The sequence below is a fragment of the Suricata suricatta genome, chromosome 16 (genome assembly GCF_006229205.1).
Source record: "Suricata suricatta isolate VVHF042 chromosome 16, meerkat_22Aug2017_6uvM2_HiC, whole genome shotgun sequence".
Lineage (NCBI taxonomy): Eukaryota > Metazoa > Chordata > Mammalia > Carnivora > Herpestidae > Suricata > Suricata suricatta.
In genome coordinates this window covers 39,333,934-39,352,922 of record NC_043715.1, presented here as the reverse complement: position 1 = coordinate 39,352,922, position 18,989 = coordinate 39,333,934, and the positions used below count along the sequence as shown (strand labels likewise).

The 18,989-nt window shown below is 46.9% G+C and overlaps 1 protein-coding gene across 1 annotated transcript in view; it reads right to left on the bottom strand.

Moving 5' to 3' along the window:
- The window catches only part of TDRD12 (tudor domain containing 12), a 65,544-nt gene that overhangs the window by 15,411 nt on the left and 31,144 nt on the right, over positions 1 to 18,989 (bottom strand). Inside the window, exons 10-23 of the mRNA XM_029924258.1 lie at positions 16,880 to 16,911; positions 16,510 to 16,590; positions 14,643 to 14,703; positions 14,173 to 14,283; positions 10,145 to 10,330; positions 8,435 to 8,591; positions 7,888 to 8,015; positions 6,123 to 6,314; positions 5,763 to 5,891; positions 4,759 to 4,876; positions 4,008 to 4,147; positions 3,654 to 3,874; positions 1,125 to 1,224; positions 5 to 64 (exon numbers count right to left, since the gene is read on the bottom strand). Coding sequence (XP_029780118.1) covers positions 5 to 64; positions 1,125 to 1,224; positions 3,654 to 3,874; positions 4,008 to 4,147; positions 4,759 to 4,876; positions 5,763 to 5,891; positions 6,123 to 6,314; positions 7,888 to 8,015; positions 8,435 to 8,591; positions 10,145 to 10,330; positions 14,173 to 14,283; positions 14,643 to 14,703; positions 16,510 to 16,590; positions 16,880 to 16,911 — 1,716 coding nt within the window. The remainder of the gene's footprint in view (positions 1 to 4; positions 65 to 1,124; positions 1,225 to 3,653; positions 3,875 to 4,007; positions 4,148 to 4,758; positions 4,877 to 5,762; positions 5,892 to 6,122; positions 6,315 to 7,887; positions 8,016 to 8,434; positions 8,592 to 10,144; positions 10,331 to 14,172; positions 14,284 to 14,642; positions 14,704 to 16,509; positions 16,591 to 16,879; positions 16,912 to 18,989) is intronic.

Below are 18,989 nucleotides of genomic sequence, written 5' to 3'. Positions count from 1 at the left end.
CCACATGCTTATCAATTATACGGCCAAAGTAATGTGTTGCATTCAAAATATAAAAGGGTATTATCTGGAAGAAAAAGAAAACGGCAAACATATACAGAAGACAAGCTCAGTCTAAACCAAAAGCTACCTTTCCTCTTGTTAATTAAGAAAATAATGGGGAGCCTGGCTGGCTCAGTCAGTGGAGCATGCGACTCTTGACCTTAGGATTGTGAGTTCAAGTCCCACACTGGGAGCACAGAGATTGCTTAAGAATAAAATCTTTAAAAAAATAACACATGATAAAGAATATGTAAATAGATATATAGAGAGAGGGACACAGAGACAGAGACATATATGATAAATGATATGTATAAAAAAACATCGATCAGAAAAACTCAGAAATGAGGTAAGAGAACTCGGGAGACAGAACAGCACAAATGAGCAGAACATAGTTGCTTTAGGGAAAAGGGAAGGTAGGAAAGAGCAGTCTTGAACTCAAGAAGAAAGGAAGAGGGGCACCTCAGTGGCTCAGTTGGTTAAGCGTCCGACTTCGGCTCAGGTCATGATCTCATGCTTTGAGGGTTCAAGCCCCGCGTCGGGCTCTGTGCTGACAGCTCAGAGCCTGGAGCCTGCTTCCGATTCTGTGTCTCCCTCCCTCTCTGCCCCTCCCTGCTTATGCTCTGTCTCTCTCTCTCAAAAATGAATAAACATTAAAAAACATTTTTAAAAAAGAAGAAAGGAAGGAGTACTAAAAAGGATTCAAAAGAAAGTGACAAACTCTTAACTCAGCAATTTTATCTACATTTCAGAATTTTCCTCAAAGGACCATGGGTATTATGAAAGGACATGTGTTATCACTGCACTATTTCTAATGGTCCCCAAATGGAAACAACTTTCTTTCTGAAAGTACAACTAAAAAAATCCCTAACTGTTGAAGTTGGTTTATCTATTTTCTCAATTTGACCTTGTTTTTCTAAATAAACTGGGGTCTTGAAATAAGGCATCTTGTAAGAACACATACCTACTGTCAGATAAATCACCATTATGACATTAATAGCGTCATAATTATTCTGCTCCTATGAATGAAGTATGTTCATTAAAATGATCATTAATTACTGGACAAAATAGTCTTCAGCAGAACTTACTTTGATGTATCCAAACGTTGGTAGAGTTTGGGTGGATAATTTCCTTGGCATGTCTATTTCTGAATTAATATGGTGTCGATCTGGACAGATCCTTTTGTCTCTGAAAAAAAGTAACTGGATTTTTAAAAAAGAAATCAAAACCCAACAATTTTTAATATACCTTAAAGAATTTTTTAGGAAAATTAATCTATAATTGAAATCAGAGGACTTTTACTCCAAATACTTTAAAGTTAAGTAACCATTTAAGATACCTTCGACACTAACAACACTCACATTAATGAAAAGGGGTCCTAAAATTCAATTAACACTAAGTAAACTTCAAGAGTTACTTCAGTATCTCTCTAGATAGTCTGTAAATGAACAAAATGTACTTCCCAACAGACTGATTCAGAATTCATCTGCACAACCCGCAACTAAGGCTGATCACCTCTAAACCAGAAGTCGCTCTGCAACACAAACTGAGAAAACAGTCAGAGCTTCTGCTGCAAAAGTCAATACTCTGTCTAAAGGCATGATGGAAACTGCCACTAATAACCTGTTTCATGTACCATAATTCTAAAAAGTTAATGTCAAAAGTTATCTTAAAATTAAACTCAACCTGATAGGTATCAACTCTCACTACCAGGCCCAGCGATCACAGATCAAATACTGGCCCCACGCCCGGATCAGGGAGAAGACTCCCACGACTGTTAACATAACCAAGCTCTCCAGGTTGATTTATAGTATCAACACACATGCTATCAAAATTCAGGCAACGTTTCTGAAGAAACTGACAAGCCTGTTCCAAAATGTATGTGACGATGCAGTTGACTTAAAAGTGAGGACAACCTTGACGAAGAGCAGAGTTGGAGAATTTGCATCCCAGGTTCCAAGACGTGCTAAAATATCAGCTACGGTACTTAGGGAAGTGTGGTACCAGTCTAAGAGCAAACAGACCAACGTAACACCGTCCACAAATGGACCACATTTATCTGATTTTTGTCAAAGGCACCAACTGAGTGGCAACACAGTGACACCTGAAATAAAGGATACTGGAGCAAGTCATGACTCGCATGGAAAAAAGTAACCCTTGCCCCGTAACGCACATTTTACACAAAAATTCTCACTCTACGTTATACACCTAAGTGTGAAACCGTCCATAAAGCTTCTGGAAGAAAATATAAGAAGAATGTCTTCATGACCTAGAGGAAGGCAAGTATTTCTTACATAAGGACTCTAAACAATAGTAATCATGAAATATTTCATCAAAATAAAAAGGTCTGCTCATCAAAATACTTTTCTAATAGAAAGGTGGGCACCTGGGTGGCTGAGTCCGTTAGATGTCTGACTCTTGATTTTGGCTGAGGTCATGATCTCATGGTTAGGGAGTTCAAGCCCCTCCTCTGGCCCTTAGGATTCTCTCTGTCTCTTGCTCTCTCTCTGCCCCTCCCCTGCTCACTCTCTCATAAATAAATAAATAAATAAAATAAGTAAACAAAAATTTAAAAGAAGAGTGAAAAGGCAAGCCATGAACTGGAAGGAGGTCTTGTGGTATACATATGACAGAGCAGTTACAAGCCAAATAAATAAATTTCTCCTACAAACCAGTAAGAAAATGAATAACACCTGATTTAAAAAACTGGCAAAAGAGGGGCACCTGGGTGGCTCTAGCCGGCTAAGCTTTGGACTCCTGATTTTGGCTCAGGTCATGATCTGGGGGTTTGTTGGATTGAGCCCGCGCTGGGCACTGCACCGAGGGTGGAGCCTGACTGGGAGTCTCTCTCCCTCTCTCTCTCTGCCCTTCTCCCCCACCAAATAAACATTTTTTTAAAAATGGGCAAAAGAACTGAACAGACACTTCACAAGAAGATGGTCAAATGTCCCACGAGCACATGAAAAGACACGCCATGTCACAAATTCCCAGGGAAATACAAACGGAGGCCACGACGGGGAACCAGCACGCCCCCACGAACACTGGTGTCGGTGACGACACGGAGCCGACTCTGCTCCCTCAGCACTGCTGACGGGACTGTGAGCCGGCCACACGCCTTGGAAGACTAAACGTGTGCTCACTCCGTGACCCAGCATTCCCAGAGTCTACACCCAAGAGAAATGGGTGTGCGTTTCCACAGACACACATGTCGAGGAGTGTTCACGGCAGTTTCACACATACCCGCCCGAAGCTGGAAACGATTCCTCTCCCATCAACAGGAAAATGGATACACACACTGATATTTTCACACAACAGAGCACTGGGTCACTAAGTAAACAGACAAATAAACCCAGTATACTCGGGAACACACATGAATGCTGGCAGATAAGAAGCTGAACGTACAGTTCCATTTATACGCAGTTGGGAAACAAGTAAAAGTAATCAACGCTGACAGATATCGGGGGGCAGTTACTTCTAGGGGAGGGGCCTGGGGAGCAGCGCTCGGAGGCGGGCGCTGGCTTACACCGTGGACACACACGTGAAGGTGATCCAGAGGAAACGTGCACCCCTGTGCACTTCACTGTTCATGTCAAGGTTTTAAAAAATGACTGACTTACTTGCAAAACCCAAAAGACTTAAGATATGAACAAAGAGGCCTCCCGGCCTTCTTATCTTCTCTGGCTTCCAGGATCCCCGCAGTAAACTCGTACAGCTCCACCGGAATCCGGGCCTCGGCGCGCTCCAAGTAGCGCACGACACCCACCGCGTGGCCCGCGTTCCTCTCCGTCAGCAGCAGGACAGACTTGGTGTTCTTACCGCCCTGTTCTGCAGGAGAACCCTTAAAAATTCGGGGGGAATAAAGGCAGCGGGTCACCCATCCAGTCTCAGAGATAAAACCCTGCGGACTATGAATTTCTCATTGCACAGAAAATGCCAGTGGGGTATTTAAAGATAATGAAAAGTAATCAAACCTGTTCAGCTGAACTCCGAAAATGATCAGACATGCAATACAGACGTCCACCAAAAATTCTGGGCGAGGAAGGGAAGTTGTAGTGAATCACACACGTGGCATCGGTGACGGTCAGGAGTGGTATGCAGTCGTCCGTTAAGGCTGGAGGAAAGGAGCCGACAACAGCAGGTGAGGCCTCGGTTCAGGGCACCGACGCTACAGAGCAAATCCAGGAACCCTACTGCAACACGCTCCTCCTTGTCGATGCCAACGAACTCCACCCCCCTCCCCGCTAAATGTCGCAGCCCCGTGACTACATTCCAGAGAGAAGTCGTCTCCCTGACTGTAGTCTGGAAAATGCCTCTTTCTATTACAAATCGAGGCTGCCCATCTATTTTTCACTTATCTTCTACAGTCTGACTTTTAGATCTCTCATGTTCTTGTTCACAACCGTCCGCGACAGAGGTCATCAGAGGCGTGTGCGCGCACACAGACACACAAATGAGATGGTGGCCCTCACCCTGGAGCCCCAGGGACAAGGTCTGCACTAAGGGCTGCTGCCTCCTGACCCGAACGCTCCGGAGGTCCCTGCATTCGCCTCAACCAAAAGCTTAGCGGAGTTTAACTTTCATTTTGAGATTTACATTACTAATGAGCCCTCAGCAGGTCTGGGAGGGATGAGAAATCTGGAGTCGAGACATACAACTAAGCTGAAGACATGATTCCTATTAGCTCGGCGCTCCCTGAGCGTAAGCAGAAATTAACGCACTTACCTAATACAATGTGAGAGCCGGGACTTAACCTCTTCTTCCACTGCTCTAAAACACTTTTCAAGTTAAAAACCATTTCTTTATGCATTTTCAAGCAAAATATTGAACTGCTCTCTATTACCTAAAGATAAAACCAAATAAGCCAGTACACAGTCAGGAACATAAGCCTGAAGTTCAGTGTTCCATCCATAATCATCAGTATAAAACATTTTAAATGATCTGTGAGGGTATTACCTCATCGATCCACAAACTGTTAAGAACAAGATGACTGTAAATTTAAACAAATATATTTCCGAAACTCTACGGTTTGTATCTAAGAGCCTGCGCAAGTGAAACAAACGTTATTTTGCTAAAACCATTTTCCTTCCTTTTAAATAATGTGTGCATATGCAGACGTGTGTGTTTATACATGGTATATCCATGTACACACACACACACACACACACACACACACACACACACACCCCAAATTGATGTGCCAGCACACGGGTGTTCTATCTTTTCACTAGACCTCCAGTTCATCATGGCCGAAAGGTGGATGTACTGATTCTTTTTTACTTGGTATTTGGCTTCATTTACACATTTTAGTATTAATTTATGTAGAATTAGATTAGTTAAATCGGTAGACAATTTATTTGGCTTTTCTGGCCATATGACGCTATCTCTTACTGTCTCTAGGTTTTTAAACAGAGGGTAGAGAGAACGCCGGCATTTCTTCTCGAATGGGATCCTTTTAGTGACAAAGCACAAAGCACCCTCCTGGGGAAAGCCTGGTCCCCAAGCCTGCGCGGCTCCTCCCTCCAGGCCACCCCGCCCCGCCCAGCCCCCTCTGTCCTGGCTCACCGCGGTCTGCTCCCTGCGGCCGGCCACCTCCTCCGGTGACGGACACATCCGTCACAGCTTTATTCCCTGGCAAACACTCAATGACCCGGTAATTCTCTGACGATTCTGAGACTCAATCATGGTCCAAACAAAAAATATGGACATTTTATGTATGGAAGGCTCACCTTATACACGATTTCTGTTTCAGCTACAGAACCAGTGAAGACCAAGGTCTTTTGTGCTTGACTTGGAATGAAATCTAGAGTCTGGAGTAAAGTGGAGGTTTTTTCACATTCCAGGCAAAGGTGCACCACCTGGTAACGAACGACAGAAACACCGTGGTTTTCACCACATTCTGGTGCCCCAGCTTCACTTGTCATCGCTGTTAGGATTTTAACAGAAAAGAATGTACAGATTGTCAATATAAATCTAAAGATAAACAAATCGATAGGTTTGTGCAGGAGATGAAAACTACAAAATTTTAGTTTACTGAGCCATGAAGTGGGGGCTACTTGCTTGTGTCCTCGGCGCCCACGGGCCCGCACCTGCTGGACGCTGCCGTAGAGAGCAGCCTCTTCCATGGCTGTGACCACAACGTAGGGGTCGTTCATGAACTCTTTCGTCAGCTGTCCTATGTGTCTGCTCCAGTGAACTCCAACGGCCACAATCTGATGTGGTGCAGATTCCATTTCTTCAACGTCAATATTTTTTTTAAAGTTATCTAATATAGCAAACATCTAAAAAAATTAGTATAATTAATGTCATTTTTATTTCAAAAGGAAGTAACGGTTGACAGACCTTAGGAGGTAAAGAATTCTACATTTTCTGTTCTCAGAGTGGGGAAGGCCTTTCCAAAGAAAAGAAGAAAACTAAAAAGGAGAGAATGTTAAGTATCAACAAAATCAAAATACAACGGTATCTCGGTAAATGCATGTGACACAGGCAACCAAGAACATCCTTATGTAAAAGTTCTATGAACGAACTAGAAAAAGGTGATCCGCCAACAAAAAATAAGCAAAGAAAATGAAGGAGCAGCTGGCAGAAGAACAGTAGGCGTGGCCGGAATACAAGTCAGCAAGGAGGCTCAGATTCCGCTCCAGAGACGCCGCGTTCAGCGAGGAGTCTGGGAACGAAAGCTGGACTAAGGCCTCCATACTGCCAGGGGCGCGGGGCGCGCGCTGTGGTGGCGCATAGTCAGAGGTAGCGTAAACCAGTCTCTGCTCTCAGAAAGGCAACTATATACTGCAGTATCCTGGATATTCGTTTTCTAAATAAGGACTGAGGCTTTAGGGGTGTTCAGAAACCCTGCACAGGCCCACAGTCAGCAAGTAACAAAGCCTGGTCTTGAACCTGGGACGTCACTGCTCCCAAATGAAACGTCTGTGCTCATCATGTTACGGGGTGCCCAAGAAATGCCTTCTTATAAGAATGCATAGTCTTTAGGGGCGTGTCGGTGGCTCAGTTGGTTAAGCATCTGACTTCGGCTCAGGTCATGATCTTGTGGTCTGGGCGTTTGAGCCCGCATCGGGCTCTGTGCTCATGGCTCAGAGCCTGGAGCCTGCTTCACATTCTGTGTCTCCCTCTCTCTCTGCCCCTCCACTGCTTGCACTCTGTCTCTGTCTCTCTCAAAATAATAAATGTTAAAAAAAGAAGAAGAAAACATAGTCATGGATCCATTAATCCCCTTCCTATCCTAAGGGAAACCTGCAAGAAAGGTGTGTATTCTTTAGACACACACATGCACACATAAAACTAAAGGTCCCAAAATGAGGCTGTTTAAAAAAATTACGTTATGCCCACAGGACTCTCTATGGCCAGTGAACAATCATGCAGTATACTACTTACTAGTAGTACGCTGCTCCTGACTGGAAAATGCAAGTCGGTAGCCATGAAATACGGCTGGATGTTGCTAGTCATGTGTGCCGACACAGGGAGTCCCCGACACAGGGAGAGTGATTACTCCGAGTGTCCAACCATGGAGGCTGCGGTTTTTCAAGTACTTTTCTCTGGATCCCATATTTTCCAAAATAAAACTTATTGCTTCCATCATCTCAAAAATATTGATATTTTGGAAAACCTCCCTGGACCAGAATTTTTGCTCCTCAAAAGAGAACTTTAAAATATGGGAAGGAAATCTCCGATAAATGTTCTTTCTTCTTAATTGTAAGAGTTTTGGAGGGAAAACTGTTTTAGATCCACTGGCTTCTTCCCCAACTAGACACTCTTGCCGCTTCCTGAAAGCGGGTGAGCCTGTGATCACATTCACCTCTGTCTGTGAGCGGCCACGGCTCTCGCCGCCGCCATACTTACTTCTTCATTAGCTTCGAGGAATAGGACCTCCGCCTCGTCCAAAACGAGGTGACAGAGTCTGAGAAATAACAAGCTTTGGTACTGGAGAAGTCTCCGGAGGCTGTGGGGTGTCGTCACAATTATATCACCTGCATTTAAACAAAAAACGAACATTTCAGGTTTTTCACAGGCGTTTTTAGCATTTCTTCCACTGAGGTCCCACACACTTCGTACAACTGCCGTCTAACGACGCTCACGCGGGTGAGGCCTGCCCGTCCAGGCGAACTCCGTCCGCCCCCCACGTGTCGCGCCGTGAAGGGCAGGGGGTGGGGGCTCAGCCAACGTCTACCAGGCGACACAGTGGATAAGCGGCCGGTAAGTGAACGAAGCCGTGTCGTGTTCTCAGGGGAAAGGCGGTCAGCCCCGAGCGCCCCTCCGCCTCCTCGGCCCGCCGACCCCCACGGTGCGGCCTGGCCGGTGGCCGTGGCCGTGGCATCACAGACGCCTGCCCGGCCGGCCTCCACCGGGCTCTGCAGGGAACACCGAACAGCTGCGAGAGGATGCTTACAGCCCCTCGGGAGCTTCAGGTTTCTGGCTTCATCTTTGTGGAGTCCGATCGTCAGCAGCATGGGGTGAAGAGGCCTGGAGGTCGTGCCGTAGTCCCTCAGCAGTTCGAAAATGCACTGCGCCTTTCTCCAGCCGGGGCACACGATGACCGCCAGAGGCTGCAGAGACAGGCAGACTCGCCCAGGTTTGGACAAGAGCCAGGAACCAAACTCAGGGCACGTGCGCATGCAGCACACCCCCTCCTACAGGGTGGGCACTACCGTGATTTTGTGCCGTCTCCACTGTCTTATGCGTCCAAAGGGATAGGAGTTCATTAAATTTAGGGTTAGACACAATGACTCAGATTTTCTTAGGGCTTATACTAAGCGTGTCACAGGTGTGTCATTTCATCTTGAAGACACTCTCACGGGGTAGGACCTATTACTACCTCACTTCTCCGGTGAGGAGTCTGAGGCACAGAGAGGGAATGATAGCTGCTCAAGGCTGCCCAGCTAATACACGGTAGCAATAGGACCTGAACCCAGGCAGTCTGGCTCCAGAGTACCAGGCGACTAACCGCCTCCGGAAAGGGGCCTTAGAAAAGGTGAACCTCTCTTCCTCAGGAGATGAAGTTTGCTATAGCACCATCTGAACCCTGACCTCCATCCCACAGGCATCTCCTGAAGGTGCACCGCCTGCCCCACACCTTCCTGGACACGGGGTGCCAATTCACTGGACACAAGAACAAGGGTTCCCGTTCCTCAGGCCAGTGGGGGCCCGTGGGGGCCGGCCTCCGGGCGTCAGGTCTACAGGCCGGCTGGCTGCGGAGGGAACAAGAGGCAAGACCGGACATAATTTCTGGCCAGCCAGGCTTCTATCTCAACACAAGCAGCATCTTGCCCATAGGGGTCAGCCGCTACCTGAGGGATGCAGATATTGAAATCAACACATATTAACTCAGTAGAGATTTCCAAAGGAAAATCATTAAAACTACATGGCGGGATCAGAAAAATGAGTATCTCTTCTAAGCACCGCTGTGTCTTTTCTTCCTGCCGGTTGTCACCGTTCTGCTAAGTAACGGAACCATCTGCCGCACGGCCTCTGGGACAGGTCTGAGACACAGGTGCTCTGTGCCGGAGCCCCCCGACTGCCTGGACCCCGAGAACAGGTGGCACTCCCACAGCGCCCCCAATGCCCACACCCCACTGCTCTCCTTTCCCCTGCCCGCAGATTCCTGCACATGGGAAAATAAAGGATTACACAACAATGGTGGGGTACTGTGAAATAACTAAAAATATATGGGACAAGATGACAGAAAAACCTAACCTCTAATCCCACTTCTTGTCTGCCTGTCAGCTGTTTGGCATCGGTACCAGTACCTTTCCGAGGGGCTAATTTCTTACCTGTGAACTGGGGAGAACCATACACGGCCCGACCAGCTCACACAGCTGCTGTGACAGCTGGAGGAACTGAATCAGTGAAGTAAGTTTATCAGCTCTACATTCATCCCCCAAAGCCAGGAATCTCTTGGCTCAGCCAGTGGCCACCGTGGGGGTTCAAGGGGAGGGGAGACTCAGGGTCAGAGTCAATGACTCTGCTAAGTTCCTGTCCTGTCACGGAAACCAAATGAGGAATATAACACAAACTTCACCAAAGGTCAGGTTAAACTTGAAAAATTTAAAAATAAATTTTTAAGTCATCTTACTGTGAAACAAAATCGTCTCCAACTTACTCCTTTCCTGCTTGGTAAAGACTTGTAGCAGCCCCCCGTCTGCAGAATGGTCAGGAGCGGCGGAAGGTACAGCAGGGGGTTGTGCCCGCAGTGAGAAACGACCACCACGTCGCAGCCCCTCGCGATGGGCGGCCACGAGTAGGACTCGGCGTGGCTGGGTCCCGGGAACTTGTTTCTGTGGAGAGCCTACAAGACGACAACAAGCAGACACCCACGGGGGAAGCACAGGAAACAAACACTCCATCTCTGCTCGCTTCTCCCCCAGCAGCCACTGCCCATCGCTCCGGCGGGTACCTTCTAACACCGAAGCGGACAAGTCCTCAGCACCAAACTCCGTCCACGAGACACCCGCTTTTCTAGGCTCCGAATCAGAAGCATGGAGCAAGCAGTCCATGGACTGACCAGGGGCTTGGAGCCCGCCGGGGCAAGGACACAGCTTCTCCTCTCCCTACCCTCTGAGGGCAGCAGCTTCGTTTACCAGGTTTGTTTTGTTCGGTTTTAAAGTTCTTAATGTTTATGTATTTTTTTTAGAGAAAGGTAGCACGCAAGCAGGGGAGGGTGAGAGAGAGAGACGGGGACACACAATCCGAAGCAGGCTGTCAGCACAGAGCCTGACATGGGGCTTGAACTCAGGAACAGCGAGAGCGGGATCAGAGCCGAATTCAGATGCTTAACCAACTGAGCCACCCAGGTGCCCCAAAGGTTTTTTTAAACATGCCTTTATTTGCTTATTTTTCTACCTAACAGTCACTAAAACCTCTCAGGTGTGGCAACAGACAGAGTTCTCTGCGCACACTAACATCATCTCTCAAGGCGGAAGTCATCAGCACAAGGTCTTGGTGAAGTCCTTGTCCCCAGACCCTGGGCCCCAGCTACAGCCCACACTGCAGACTCTGGCTGACTTTCCTGCTTTGGCAGAGAACATACTTCAGTAGCTTCTTTCCTGACAAAAGTGCAGAGTAAGTAAATTTTTTGGACCCTCTGCATGTCTGCAAATGTCTTCTCTGATAGTTTTGTATGGACCTTGAGGTTGGAAATCACTTTTCGTAAGATCAGTCTTGGAGTCCGTGCTCCTCTGGGATAACCAAAGGCAAGTCTGAAGCCATTCCAATCCCGGATCCTACCTGTGGAGCGGCTTCTCCTCTATGGAAGCTTCCATGACCTCAGAAGACCCCCGGAGATGCTTCACAACAGCACGCCCGCTATCCTGCCCCCTCGCTGCGCTGGGCCTGTGCGAGGGGCACTCTCTCACTTCCGTTAGGTCTAGAAATCGCTCGTATGTGGCCCTTCTCAGAAGTTTTTGCCCACTTCCCTCATTCTTTTTTTTTTTAATGTTTATTTCTTTTCTTTTTTTTTTGATAGTTTATTTTTGAGACCGAGAGAGACACAGCATGAGTGGGTGAGGGGCAGAGAGAGAGAGAGACACAGAATCTGAGACAGGCTCCAGGCTCTGAGCTGCCAGCACAGAACCTGACGCAGGGCTCGAACCCATGAACTATGAGATCATGACCTGAGCTTAACTGACTAAGTCGGCCAGGTGCCCCTCCTTCATTCTTTTTTAAAAAATCCCACTTGAGAGATTGGACCTCAAATTGAGCTCCAAATTGTTTTCCCTATTTCCATCTCTTTGTCTCTGTGTTCTACTTTCCTGTCTCACATTCAGGTCCTTCAGCCATTTTGAGTTAATTTTTGTGTATGGTGTAAGAAAGTGGTCTAGTTTCATTCTTCTGCATGTTGCTGCCCAGTTCTCCCAGCACCACCTGCTAAAGAGGCAGTCTTTTCTCCATTGGATACTCCTTCCTGTTTTGTCAAAAATTAATTGGCCGTACATTTGTGGGCCCAGCTCTGGATTCTCTATTCTATTCCATTGGTCTATGTGTCTGTATTTGTGCCAATACCATACTGTCTTGATGATGACAGCTTTGTAGTAGAGGTTAAAGTCTGGGATTGTGACGCCTCCCGTTTTGGTTTTCTTCTTCAACATAACTTTGGCTGTTCAGGGTCTTTTGTGGTTCCATACGAATTTGAGGACAGCTTGTTCTAGCTTTGAGAAGAATGCTGGTGCAATTTTGATGGGGATTGCATTGAATGTGTAGATTGCTTTGGGTAGTAATGACATTTTCACAATGTTTATTCTTCCGATCCTTGAACAGGGAATATTTTTCAATTTCTTGGTGTCTTCTTCAATCTCTTTCATAAGTTTTCTAGAGTTTTCATCATATAGGTCTTTTACATCCTTGGTTAGGTTTACTCCTAGGTATTTTACGGTTTTTCATGCAACTGTGAACGGGATTAGTTTCTTGATTTCTCTTTCCACTGCTTGTGTTATTTCCATTTCATCTCTCCAATCTGCTCTTGCCTTCTAATTTTTATAGCATTCTAAATTTCCAAGAAACTTATTCTCTATTCCTTATTATAGCACCCTGTATTGTTTAATACACATATCTTCTCTGACTTCTGAAGATATTTATTTTGTTATATTTTTCTTTTTTTACTTTTGATATTTAATTTTAATGTTTTTTTATGTTTATTTTTTTTGAGAGACAAAGAAAGCATGCGTGGGGGAGGGGCAGAGAGCGAGGGAGAGAGAGAATCCCTAGCAGGCTCTGCACTTCAGCACAGAGCCTGATATGGGGCTTGAACCCACAAAGCCATAAGATCATGACCTGAGCCGAAACCAAGAGTCAAGACACTTAGCCAACTGAGCATTCTGTGTCCCTAATGGTTTTACTTATTTTTGAGAGAGAAAAAGAACGAGAGATAAAGAGTGTGAGTGGGAAGGAGCAGACAGAGGGGGAGACACAGAATCGGGAGCAGTTCCAGGCTCGGAGCTGTCAGCACAGAGCTCGATGCGGGGCTCGAACTCGCCAACCGGAAGATCACGACCTGAGCCCACGTCAGATGCTCAACCGCTCAGGCGCCCTGTAACATTTTCTTGACTGCCTACAGTTGGCTTCCTTCAGAGCTCCTTTTGGTCTTTTTTAAAAAAGCATTTTGTTTTTAGTGGGAGCTTTCTTCCAAGGTGTGCTGGCACGGAGGAGCAGCCCTGAAAGCAGAGGGGAGGCGTGCGGGCCGGCGGAGCCCTTCCCGGGAGGCCGCAGCCCTGCAGGAAGCCAGGGACCGAGCAGGCCGTCTTGCTGGGAGGCCCGCACACCATCACCTGAAGGGCACTGCCCGGGCCATTCAGCTCCTTCCAAGAGATCGTCCAAGCCCCTTGCTGAGAGGCTGACTGGCGGTTCTCGGGAAAGGTCAGAGGCAAGTTCAGTACCCCCACTTCACTTTCTCCTTCCTCTGCTCGTCAGCCACACCCCGCTGCCCGTGCTCCATCTTCTGAAAGCCGGTGGAAATTTCCAGGCCACTAAAGGCTTTGCTCTCTCACTCTTACTGAATTCCTCCTCGTGGCTGCAGCTTTCCTTTTCTTCTTCTTCTCCAGTTTTTTTTCTTAAATCAAGAAAATAAACATACACTACCGATGGCAGTCTCTAGAACAGTCTCAAAAATAACAGTCGGAAGTATCCTATAACTGCCCTGGCGCCTTGCCCTCCTAAGCCCCTTTGCAGAGACACATTTGAAAACTTGTTTCAGAAAAGCATTAAGAGTTACACAGTAGTTTTTCCACAAAAGAATTCTTCACTTACAAGAAGTTAAGCAGAATTTCAGAACAAATGAGGGGCACCTGGGTGGCTCATTGGCTGAGCGTCCAACTTCAGCTCAGGTCATGATCTCACAGTTCGTGGGTTCGAGCCCCGTGTCAGGCTCTGTGCTGACAGCTCGGAGCCTGGAGCCTGCTTCAGATTCTGTGTCTCCCTCTCTCTCTGCCCCTCCCTGTTCACGCTCTGGTTCTGTCTCTCAAAAATAAATAAATGTAAAAGAATAAATAAATGAGAAATCAGTAATTTTAAAAGCTGAAGAGAATTTCAAAAGCAAAGAAACTACCCAAAGTCAGCTTGGGACTGTTCACGAAAGACCCTCCTGTGTGAGCACGGGTGAGGATTCCTTCATGAGTGTGGCCTCAGGGGCACTTTTACCTTTTTCAGGTCAGCCGACAGCGGCGACGCGTCCACCGACAACCAAGGCTCGATCTTGTTCCGGAGCACAGCGATGGGCGGCTGCGGGGACCCCGACCGCAGCTTCTGCAGCTAAGACAGCACCCAGTTAGACGCCCCGCCCCGGCCCCGCGCCCCGCGCACGGGGTCCTCTTCAGGCCCAGGAGGGAGCTGCCGGGGTCTGACTGCAACGTCAAAGCCTAGGTACATATGCTTGTCAAAGCCCGCCCACACTACCAAAAGGAAAGCAAGAGCATCTATTCCCCAAATTAAAGAAAAGAACAATCTCCCTAAAGCAGTAATTGACCGGAGAAGTTCTAAAAGGATGTCCTCAGGTAGGGTCGCCCCCTAAGCGGGTTTCTCTTCTGGCCTCAAATCCAGATGAGGAAGGAGGGGGATTTGAAGAGTAAAGAGTTGGCTTTGGTTTTTAACATATTTTGGGGTCGTAATACCTGCTGAAGATCAGAGATTCCATCGGTTCTCAGAGGATCCGGATTTAAAAACTGCAATAATCTATAAAATAGTTAAAAGGACAATTTGAAGAAAAAAAGGAGTGTTGATATTTCCTCGACTGACTTATACTTTTGAAGCTCCTCTGACAGAAGTAAAAGGAAATACACAGCTGGCCCTCAGGCCACCTGGGTTTGAACTGTGCACACTCACTTCTATGTGGACTATTTACAGGATTACAATTTTCTTAGTAACATCTTCTCTCGAGCTCTATGTTACTGTAAGAATACAGTATATGACACAGATAACCTACAAATAAATATGTGTTAATCGGCTATGTTATCAGTAGAGCATCCGGTCAACAGCAGGCTACTGGCAGTTGAGTTCTGGGGGAGTCGAAAGTTATACGTGCCCTTCTAACCGTGTGGCTGGTTGACACTCCCAGCCCCGTGCTGTTCAGGGTCAACTGTATGTCCCAAGGCACAGTTGCCCGGTCTACCGTGATACGAAGGCCACAGAGGTCACGCTGGCACCGTGCTTGCCCCAGAAACCCGACCCCAAGACTGTGGACACGGTGACGCCGATCCCAGGGGCACCCGTTCTGAACAAGGACAGAGACTGCACGATCACCAGGTCACCTCCTCCGCTGCCTCCTTCCCCCTTTGCTGTGACCTTGAAGCACTTCAAGCTCCCCTGGAATCACAGGGGCCACAGGCTTGATCAATGCTTCTAAGTAAAGGGCATTTAGCCCAAGAGAAGGTACAACCTTGCAATACAAAAATAAAGGCAACGGAGAATCTCAAGGTTAATTTGTCAAGCTGTAATTTAATGTCATCAACAAAATGAGCTGTTCCAGGGAAAGCACCGCTGTGCAGCCCACGGCTTTCAGGGATCCGGGTGGAGGGACGCCCCGAGAGGGGGACGTCGACACAGGTGCACTCACAGCCACCCCCACATCCGTGGGCTCCAGGGCAGCCTTCCGAGCCCCCGGGCCCAGAGCCGCGTGGGGCGCTCCTGCTGGGACAGGGTGTCACCGGGCCAGAGTGTGGGCTCTGGGAGGCGGGCAGGGTCCACAGCCTCTGCCCAGGCATCCCAAGCCAATCCGTGGATGCAGTATGGCAGGCCCACGTCTGAACGGTCGTGAATTCCTTGTCACTCTGGTGACCTCAGAGCGGCCAGTTACTTGGAATATAAAGGTGTTTTCAGGCCAGTATGGTAAGAAATCATAAAAATGGGTAGGAAAATGTTTTGTGGAATAAACGAGTATAAAATGAAGCCACCACGCTCGTATTAATAACTCGTTGGTGAGCACTCTGGGGATCTGGCAAGAGCACCGAGAACAAAACGCCCCACAGAGACTCAGGCGGTTCCACGCTGCTGAGAAGTGGTTTCTCCAGCAGGGGGACGACGCCTTTACAGCCCAAGAAATGGGAAGAAAGCAAACACTTATCCACACAAAATAACAGCCCCCCAAACCAACCATGTCTGATTTGTTCCATAAAACTGTCAACTTCATCAAGAGGACAAGGAAGCGGAGGCAAAAAAATGACTATTTACAGTGGAAGAAAGATTTAAAAAGAAAAATCTACCCTAGTAAACAGAAAAATAAAACTAACTTCAAAGTTAGTTATACACGCAGACACTGCATGTATATTTTCTAAGTGGGAACACAGGTTTGAATAATAAAATTATATATGGTATACATATCATATACATGAATAATTAAAATTACATATAATAAAATGACATGTAAAATAAAATTTATATGTATAAAGATAATAAAATTATCATATGTGAATAAAAAAAGTCTTGCTTATAATTTTATCACAGTTATATCAATCAATAGTGCAGGCCAAGGAAAAGCCTTACTTCACACAGCCATTCTTCTCATTGTGCTCTTTCTTCTCAGCCCACCCAAGTGGCTCCTTGTTTGGCTTCTGACATAAAGTGCTAGGAACCAAAATTTATTTCATTAGAACCTCTGAGCCCATTAAGCCCTGAAATCCTGAAAATGACTTTATCTCCGGGGAGAAAACTCATTAAGGAGCGCTGAAAAGTGAGTCGCTCCACACACACAGATTTATTCCTGTGTGAACCACTGCTCTGCCCTGAGCGTCATCCAAGGATGAAGGTCCTGCTGCTACACGGCCAGGAGGTCCGTGGAAACTACAGAACCGTAGGGAAGAGAAGTCAAAATGTGAAAAACACCCAAATGATGGCGAGCTCCCTGGGCTTTTACCTTCCCGTCCCCTGGCGCTGGCCCAGGGCGGCCTGAGATGCAGAACCGCACAGCGGACGTCAACACTAAACACTGGGAGAAACCTTCTATTTCAGCCATTCACCAGACAGTGTCATCTCTGATTCTCTCTTGTCCCTGCCCCAAGGCCAGCTCCAATCATGGGGCCGCAGTGGCAGTGGCACAGGCACCCAAAACCCCGGAGAAACCCTCCCCCTCCCTCTAGAGGACCTGGGAAATGGGACCAATGGTCCAAAGATACAGGGGGAAACCTCCAACTTTTTCCTCTCTGGTTTCTGCTGCTGCTTTGCCCCGTAAGTGGCCCTAAACCCACAGAACTGTATGGCCATCTCTCCACAAAAAGCCATCTCCCTAGACAAAGGCACAGGGACAGGGAGCACCTAGAAAATGGTGAATGTGAGGAAAACCCTAGAAAAGAGAGTGTGCCAGAAGGAGAGGGGTTTCTATTTCTATTTATGACCCAGCACGAGTCCCAGGCCTGCCCCAAGTCGAGCATATGCAGAACAGATCGAAAGCAGAGCGGCAGTCACCACCCACAGAAGCCGAGACAGAATCTGGAGTCTGAACGGAGGGAGCTGCTGACTTCCTGCTGAAATAAACAAGAACAAGCTCAACATCCTCCAGAGGATCTGGGAAGAAACCAGTCTCCTGATAAAATGTTCAAAACATCCAGACCAGAATACACAGCCACGCACACAGAACCAGGAACGCCAGATCGGCTGTCAAGGGACAAGTTTATGAGCAGGTGTGAGTCCCGAGATGGCTCAGAAATGGGAATTATCATGTACTTTAAAGCGGCTGTTATCACCGTGGCCCAGAAGAGAAGGGGGGGTGAGTGCTCCTAAGTGGAACATAAAAGTTAACAGCAAAAACTTAAAAAAGATTTTTTTTTAAAAGGGGGCACCTGGGTGGCCAGTCAGGTAAGTGTCCGACTCGGCTCAGGTCATGATCTGGCAGTTCATGAGTTCAAGCCCCACGTCTGGCTCCGTGCTGACAGCTCACAGACTAGAGCCTGCTTTGGATTCTGTGTCTCTCTCCCTCCCTCTCTGCCCCTCCCCTGCTCGCACTCTGTGTCTGTCTCTCTTTCTCAAAAATAAACATTAAAATATTATTTTTAAGTCTTCAGCAAATAAGTATAAACTATAAAGAATTTCAAATGACAACTTTCAAACTGAAAAAGACATCACATTTAAAAATTCACCAGATGTGCTAAATAGAAGGATGGAGATGAAAGAAGACTCAGTTTTAAGTGAAAGACAGATTGGTAGAATTATTAATCTGAAGAACAGCAAGAAAAAAAAGTTGAAAAAATGAGCAGAGTCTCAGGGACTTTTCAGACAATATCAAAAGGTGTGACATTTGTCTCATCAGAGTCTCAAAGGAGAAAGAGATGGGTGGGCGCAGAAAACTGTGGAACAGCAGCCAAACAAATCTGAAGACAGACAGACACCTACAAATGAAGAACCTTAATGAGCCCCGAGCATGAGAACCAGGAGAGAAGCCACACCCACGCATATCATAATTCAATTGCTCAAACCAGAAACAAAGAGCAAATCTCAAAAAGCAAAGGAAAACGACATGTTGCAAACAAGGGAGCCAAGAAAAAGGTGACAGTAGGTTTCGCAGTGGGACGATGCAGCAAGATCTGGTTAAAACACAAGGAAGCGGCTGTCAACCTGGAACCCAGACCCAGCAAAAGTAACTTTTTTTTGGAAAATTGAAGCTGAAGTAATTTTTCCAGACCTCCAAAAGCTGAAAGAATTCATCAGCAGCAGACCCACAACACAAGAGAATAGAGAAGGAAGTCCTTCGGGGACAAGGCCAATGATGCCAGATGGAAACCTGGACCCGCACAGACTGAAACGCACTGATGGTAACTACGAAGGTATAGTTCTTCTTACAAATGCCGCAAAAAGATCACTAACTGTCGTCACAGATTCTAGGGTCTGTAAAGAACATATAAGTGAAACGCATGACAACACCGGCATAAAGCCCAGGAGGGGAGAGACGGAAGCACGCTACTCTAAGCTCTTACATTATTTGTGAAATGGAGTAATGGTCACTCTTTTCTGTGTTTTCATAAACATCAACA